Below are 8,623 nucleotides of genomic sequence, written 5' to 3'. Positions count from 1 at the left end.
AACCCACGGCCTTGGACTCAGAGAGCAGGGTCGCTGCCAACTGCGCCAATCGGCCGTCAAATATATAGCCTACACTGTAACAAAATGCTGCAAGTAAATATAATATTAAGAAATAAGTCATCAAACTCCCTTTATGAAGTTCTCCATAGAAGTTGGACACGATAATAATTATCTTTTTAATAACTAACATATAGTTTCATTAATATTTCTTTGTTACGAACTACCTGGGGAGGCAGTAGGTACCTACAATACTGACCACTCCAAACATAGCTGCAAATAGGTAATTTTAATTGTTTCATATTTATCTTTTATATCTTACGTTGATTTAGGCCCGATAAGTTAAAAAACTTCGAACTAAGAACAGGTTCTTAAATTCGTTATGATTATAGGTTAACAAGTACTTAGAACTTGTGTGCACGATGTCAATTTATTATTACGGGCTATAAAGCGGGTTGCTTAACTACCATGTTTAATAACTCTGTCATTTTCTTGTGATAAACGTTAAATAAGTGATTCAACTGTTTTTATAAATTTATACAAATTAACAGATATTCTTTCAAATACACTTTAAAACTACTGAACAAAATGCTAAACATAGCATTGTACAAACATTTTCTGTTTAGATACAACTTTTAAGTTTACATACAATTATTAGTTTTTTATAATCCCTTTAAATTAGCGATCGTGTTTTCGTGACGTTATCGTTCGTGACACGGTATTTAAGTATGTAATTTACCCGAAATAAGACTATCGACGATAATACGCTTATATCATAACTTTTACACAGTATTTTCCAAGCACAGACCAGGATCTCATAAACAGAGTTCAACTATCGAACCACACAGTCTTAAAAAAAAGAGATACAATATATACACTGAAAACTCTCATATCGCGAGAGTTCATAGGTCCATATATTCATGGGAGATCCACGACACGTTCGGGGGTCATGGGCCCTCTTCGCTCATTGAGCTGTGAGACTCGGGAGAGTGTCAGACATTCCAACTGGCGGCTGAACGGGTGTTGCCGTTGGTGGTGAGCTCGTTGTCGTGGTGGTTGGCTGAAGGTCGCCTTGGAGTTTTGCGCAGGTCGGAGACGAATGTGAACTGTGGAAAAGATCTATTTTAGTAAGATGAATTTAAGCCATCTGATGAAGAATGATCAAGTTCAACATTTTGAGGGACTGTTGAGTTTGATGAAAGTCAATAAATAATAAGTTAATTAGAGCGAATCTGGTTTCTAAATAGGACTCGCATATTTAGTGTATTACTAGCCGTATCCCGCGACTTATTTTGGGATGCCCAATCATAAATATTCTAGGGGTATAAAAAAAGCCTACGACCTTCTTCTCTCCCTAGTCATACTACGAATAAACAAAAAAATAATAAGAGTCGGTAAAGCCGTTTCGAAGGAGCTCGATAACAAACACTATGAAATAAGTTTTTATAGATTAATAGCGTACCCAGCCCGCATCGCCGGGCTAGATTTTGCTTTATTTTATTTAAACCATAAACTTAAATCATTAAATTTTGAATTTAAGTCTCATAATATATAAAATCATTTATTTCTCATTCTCTTTCTCTTCTCGAGCGGGTGAAGATCATTATCTACACCCATTTATTTGTACACCATTACACAGTTAGAAAAATAAAGGACAAATAGAGAGAAACACAAAGACCTGGAGTAGAATACAAAATGCGGCCTTATCGCTTAGAAGCGATCTCTGCCAGGCAACCTTAGGATTAGGACAACAAGAGCGAGAACAAATAGTTGGTGTAAAATTATTATAAACCTACATTCAAATAACTACAAACGAATAAATAAAGTCATAAATTTTAAGTTAAGGAGTAACTGACTACTTAACTTAAAAAATCTCAAAAAAATAAGTACACTCACAATAATAACAGCATAGAGTAATCCGATACTAAAACCGGCAAGCACATCGCTCCAATGATGCTTGTAGTCTGAAACTCGCGTCATTACAGTATACCAGGCCAGCATGATCAACAAGAATTGGATACCGTGACGCAGTAGCTTCGATCCACGCCATGTGAATCTTTTATGTAGATAGAACTGAAATTAAAAAAAGAACGAGTATTTAGCACATCGAAGTTTGACAATGAAAGCTGACAATATATGGCCCTCTCAAAACATATGCATGATAAATTATATATACCTAAAACGCCCATGTAAGTTATTAATTGTTTCCACGTTCCATACAAATTACACAGTACTTTGGTATTCACGTTCGAATAATAAAGAAATGTGCACTAGCATAGCATCTGAATCAAGACGCAGATCGTTTGCGAAAGGTTTTGTACCTCATTTATGCCATTGTAATGTGTTTTCATAACATGATTCCCGATGTAATTTTTATCTAACTTTTAAAAGGCCTTTAGTCTTTAGATTACTTCACTCGACTTCTTTTAAGTGCTGGTAGCATAAAAAGTTTCTTTATCTACATTTTCCAATGTGAATGAATAGTTTTTAGTAACAGGTAACCTTTATTAATTATTTATGAATGTAAATCACAGAGTGATACATTTCTTGACCGATAAAACTATAACCCATAAAATGTATGCAATGTAAATGGACTGCATAGATCGAACAGCTTACTGATTTCGTTCACAGTATGTATTGGGGTGGAACGAATATCGATACGGTGGTAAGTTATGGGGGAGAATATGTCAGATCCGGATCGCACGGGTTTACGGGTTTTTGTTACTAGGAAAGGGGGAGAAACACGGAAATAATAAACGGTTTGTTGTATATAAAAAACGAAGACCGTTTATCGCTTTGATAGATCCACTAGACTTAAAGTAAAACAAGTGTCACTTAAAAGAATTTTAAGTTAATGGAATTTCATGTCATGCACATCGTTGCTACTTTTTTAAAGAATTATAAAATTTTACGAAACTTAGAAGTTCAATGATCAGGATTCCTGCCATATTTTGGAACAGTTCATCTGCTATGCATTCGTAAAATTAACTGATTAGTTTTATATTGAGCATCAGGTGAAAATGAAGACCTTTTTTTTATGCCACTACAAGTTAGCCCTTGACTGTAATCTCACCTGCTGGTAAGTTATGATACAGTCTTAGATGGTAACGGTGGAAACTAGCAGTGTATTTCTCACAACAATAGGCATTGGCGCGCACTTCATACATGCGCGGAAACGCTGCCTAACCTAAAAAAATATATCACTTGTAGAGTAGGAGGATTTTTCCATTTTCTGCCAAGTTTTGAATTATGCTTACCCTGGTCCAGTGGCGTGCAGAGAGATGATATAAAATGAAGAAAATCTCCAGTACGAGTTATAAATACTTAAGGATAGACTTTTTATAACTCTTACCTAACCTTAAGTTTTTTCTCGTACTGGAGATTTTCTTCATTTTTTATCTTCTTCATACCCTGTGCATACCCTCTATGCACGCCTTCTGCCCTGGTCTAAATCCTTGTGCACGCCACTAACAAAGGGATAGTATAGTAGTGCTATACACTTGTAGATAAAATACCCAGACCCTAGAGTAAGTTTTAAAGTAAACTAATATGAAGCGGAAAGTGTACATCCTTTGTTGAGGGTGAAGCGCCCTAATAATGCAAGTTCGGCTTAAGTAGTAAGCAGGCGGGATAAGGAAGTTCGAAGGTTATGTTATATCCAACGAAAAAAATACTATCTGAAAATCAGATATATAAGATATCTGAAAATCAGCACTGTAGCAATGATCACTAAACCTGCTACAGCATAACGCTGAGACGATACTCTGTTTGGGAGAAACAACACCACAGATATGTTAACGTTGCATAGTATTATGTCACTGCCAACATATATTATGAAAATTAAGCTTAATTTGCTATACTCCGCGAACAGCAGGAGCATCTGTATGGTGTAATTTATAATTTGTTAAATTCGTATACTCCACACCAAACAGATCCTCGGCAATGCACCCTTTACGCACGTTTCCAATCAATAACTGTTAAGTCTTAACAATTATTCATTCTGAAGACATCATCTCCGGAGCATGCTCCGGTTTCGGAGCGATTTCCGCAAACTAACGCCTGCTTCTATATGTAGTTAGTTTTTTTAATTTTATTTAGTTACCTAATTTTAAGATCTTTTCATTTTTTTGTTCACGGTCTCTAATGTGGACTATATATGTTGATTCTTATGTTTTGTTTTGTAAAAAGATTTATTATTATTATTATATAAAACCTGTGCTCAGCAATAGGACTGACTTAAACTAGGCTGTTGTCATGTCTCTCATTTACGTTAATTTATAAAAAGGTATCTAGGTACTAGGGCCCCATACATAAGAAGAGCAGATTTTCAACTTACCGCGAAATAAAACATAGTGTACGCGGAGAAGGAAGAGTGCCCACTCGGGAACGACAGACGCATCTCCTTCATCAGCTTGTTCTCAGTGCCGAGACAATTGAAATGCTCTATATACCGCCACTTGTTCTCCGGCAGTGTGCAGTCGATATCCGGTTTACATACCTGTAATAAAAATTATTTTTTATTAAAAAAAAATAGAAAATGTTTATAGGCGAAGGTTTTCACCATGAGGTGAAAAAATAAAATGTTAATCGAACGTACGGACGTCGAAAACGTTACCCTAGTGCTACCGGGATAGCGTTAAAATAATAAACCTTTGTTACCCATGCACGGCTGCATAGTTAAACCGATCTTGCATAGAGGCAGCCTGCAAGTTTCAACGTGGAGAGAGACAAGATACTCTCTACGCCGAGTAAACGGTCAGATACCGCGGTATTTTTTAAAAACCGAAAAAAAATGCAGATGATCTTACCTTAAAATAAGGATCTTAGTTTTCTTGACAAAATAAAAAATATTTATACAATATTAAACACAGATATAAGTAATAATAATAATTATGGCCAATTTGTATTGGAGCAGGACAAGGGACTTGACGCTCTTAACGCCTGAGTAAAATGAAAGAGTTATAAAGAGCAGCCTTTTTCCGGCAGAGACATTTAAATTGTATACACACTATAAATAATAATAATAAATATACTATGACAATACACACATCGCCATCTAGTACCAAAGTAAGCGTAGCTTGTGTTATGGATACTAAGATAACTGATGAATATTTTTAATGAATAATATACATAAATACTTATAACATATAGATAAACACCCAGACACTGAAAAACATTCATGTTCATCACACAAATATTGTCCAGTTGTGAGAATCGAACCCAAGGCCTTGGACTCAGAAAGCAGGGTCGCTGCCCACTGCGCCAATTGGCCGAGGGTAGGCAGAGCTTTTGTGCATGTATGAAGTGCACGCCACTGCACACTGGCGAACTCGCGAATCTCTGTCGTAGTTGCTCGACCGTATGAACCGAGCCTTAAGAAGATTGCCCAAGAAAATGTAATCCTTCGGTGGCCGTTAAAGTAGGTAATTTACTTGAGTGCCTGCCTAGTTGATAATTTTATCACGAACTGTTTATTACCTGATGATTATAGCTTTTTCTTATGCCAAGGTTGGCTTATTTAATTTGTCTCATACTATTATACATTACAGATCATCGTTGCGTTTATTTTACTTCTCTATCTTTATTTTTTATTATTTCACTATAAGTTAGCCCTTGACTGCAATCTCACCTGATCTAAGAAGTAATGTAAGTGCATCATGCAGTCTAATGTTAACGGGCTAACCTGTTACGGAGTATGACAGATATATTAAAACCATACTCCTTATCGTTTTTTTCGTGCCACCGCACCGGAACGCTAAATCGCGGCACGTCTTTGTCGGTAGGGTGGTAACTAGCCACGGCCGAAGACAACTTCTTGTCCCACCAGACAAGACCAGAGAAAATTAAGAAATTGTAAATTCCCATGTTGCCCCTGCCGGGAATTGAACCCGGGACCTCCAACTTAAAACCACAGCGCTCACCGCTGCGCCATGGAGGTCGTCGAAAAATAAATGCGAAAGTATGTTCTATTTACCAATCAGCGACTTTGATGATAATTTGCAAAGACTTAGCTTGCATGCGGGATTCGGATATAGGATTATTTTTATTCCCCGAAAATCATCGGTTTCGCAGGATTGAAACGAAAAACCAAAAAGAAGTAGTCTAAAATAAATCACAGTCAGTGGCGTGCATTGAGGGTATGCAGATGATATAAAATGAAGAAAATCTCCAGTACAATTAATAAAAAACTTAAGAATAGGCGTTGTAAGGTCATAAAGAGCCTACCCTTGAATATTTATAACTCGTAATCGAGATTTTTTTATTTATTCATTTAGAATACTTTAATGCACAAACTTAAAAACAATACAAGAAACACACAAGAAAAGAAAAAAATAAGTAAAATTAAAAACAATTAAAAATAAATAAAACTAAAGTTAAATACAGTTGTGTGCAAAGGCGGCCTTATTGCAAAAGCAATCTCTTACAGACAACCCTTAGATTTTCTAAATTTTATATCATCCGTATACCCTGCATACCCTCTATGCACGCCAGTGATCACAGTGCGTGCCAACTAACCACTTGAACCAATTTTGTATACGATCCTGTCTTTATCACAAGATCTATATCTATAACATCGTACGAAGATAGACGAAAATATCATAACATAAAAGTTCAGCATTCGTACTGTCCTCAAAACTCAAAGATTGCTTTTAATATTAGAGGTTTTATATACTCTTTATCCTAGATTCCCACTGGAACACGAATAATAAGCGTTTTATTTATATGAGACTGAACCACAGCAAGACGTGGCGGAGTTTATTAAAGATTTTAAAACCAAGAATTTCGTGGTTAATCAACATTTCTTAAATATAGTTCAACGGGTAGGTACATACCACGATAATATTTTTGAATTTGTCGATATTTCGACCCAGTTGCATTAGTCCCGTCGTGACCACGATCAATGCAACTGGGTCAAAATATCGACAAATCCAAAAATATTATTGTGGTATTGTACCCGCTGGTCTATATTTATGAAATGTGGCTGAGTTTATCTAGTAAGGAGTGTTATTTCACTACGGAGTTCTAAAAAGTACGTGAACAATAACAATTCCAGTTGAGCAGGCTCTTAACCAGTCAATATGCTCAGAGTGATTGCCTCTCGCCGCGGGACACGGCTCGTCAGACACGCAAACCACTTCAATAATGCTAAAATATTTTCCATACAAATTTCACTTACTTTGCTCCATAAATAGTTATTAATCATCACTTCTTAAGGCATAAGTTTACATTATTATTTTTAATAGTTTTTAGTTAAATACTATGTTAAATACTATGGGTAACTAATATTTGAGTTTTTTTTTTTATAATGTGACTGGAGATAACAACGATAATGCTCTATACACCTATAATTGATTATTGTAATGGCACTGGACAGAATATGTAATTCTAACGCATAATTTAAATTTTTTATGAATGTAGTTACAATTAATTGTTGGTGTATTTTATGAATAAATAAATAAGTTCTTAAATAAATATATTACGACAATACACACATCGCCATCTAGCCCCCAAGTAAGCGTAGCTTGTGTTATGCGTACTAAGATGACAGATGAATATTTATAAAAATAATTTACAAAAATACTTATATTAAACACATAAACAAAAAGACGCTGAAAAACATTCAACACGTTCATCACACAAACATTTCCAGTGGTGGGAATCGAATCCAGTCTTGGGCTCAGAAAGCAGGGTAGCAGCCCACTGCGCCAATCGGCCGTCAAAATTTATTCTATGTACTAATTTTTCTGGATAAATTTATTAAGAGAAGCCTAATTTGCATGGACAGCAAGTACTTTACATACACCTATTTTATAAATCCATACTGAAATTATAACTGCAGTGATAGCCAAGTGGTTATAACAGGAAAATGCCAACTAAAGAAACGCATTTGTTTTTAGATACAACCGACAGTCCTCTGCGCAGAGCGTACATGGAGACCATCGATCACTTTTTATTAGTGATCAAAATTCAAAAATTCAAAATTCATTTATTTCAAGTAGGCCTAATATAAGCACTTTTGAAACGTCAAGTCTGTCTGTGTGTAGTGACTCTACCGCCGGTTCGGAAGGCAGATTCTACCGAGAAGAAGCCGGCAGGAAACTCAGCAGTTGCTATTTTCCAACATCAATAATTTACATTTTACATTTTAAAATTCATTTTTCTAACTTGTGAGAGATGAAAGCGGAGCCGGATGCTTCCAAGCAACCTTGTCATTAAGAAATTCATCAATTGTATAATAACCTCGCTTTAATAAATGTGTTTTAACACATTCTTTAAACTTATGCATTGGTAGGTCCAAAATTACCTCGATCGATGATGGACATAGATGAATGATGAGTAATCGAACAACGCGCAGCATACCTCGGCTCGTCAGCATCACTTCCGGTGACCTGGGCGGCCTGCTAAGCTTCTGGAGTGAGCTCTGCTAGCTGGAGTGATCCAGCAGCCATACGTACAAGTTAATAAATTCAAATATTATTTATTCATGTACGCCTATCACAGGCACTTATGAAGATTTCATAAATATCTATATGTTTACATAATTGTTAGGTGTTGGTGATAACTACGTTCGCCAACTGATACCTAAAACTACAAGGGTTCCAACCGCGCCTTGGTCTAAGAGCCC

The 8,623-nt window shown here is 36.0% G+C and overlaps 1 protein-coding gene across 1 annotated transcript in view; it reads right to left on the bottom strand.

Annotated features, from left to right (window-relative positions):
- Positions 1–716: 716 nt before the first annotated feature.
- LOC120632987 (putative phosphatidate phosphatase) overlaps positions 717–8,623 on the bottom strand; it is a 121,745-nt gene continuing 113,838 nt past the window's right edge. The window contains exons 4-6 of the mRNA XM_039902999.1: positions 4,334–4,495; positions 1,894–2,070; positions 717–1,103 (exon numbers count right to left, since the gene is read on the bottom strand). Of these exons, the coding sequence (XP_039758933.1) occupies positions 990–1,103; positions 1,894–2,070; positions 4,334–4,495 (453 nt within the window). The 3' untranslated portion in view covers positions 717–989. The remainder of the gene's footprint in view (positions 1,104–1,893; positions 2,071–4,333; positions 4,496–8,623) is intronic.

The sequence above is a fragment of the Pararge aegeria genome, chromosome 21, assembly GCF_905163445.1.
Source record: "Pararge aegeria chromosome 21, ilParAegt1.1, whole genome shotgun sequence".
NCBI lineage: Eukaryota > Metazoa > Arthropoda > Insecta > Lepidoptera > Nymphalidae > Pararge > Pararge aegeria.
Note: the sequence above shows the minus strand (reverse complement) of the source record. Positions and strands in the feature narration are given on the sequence as shown.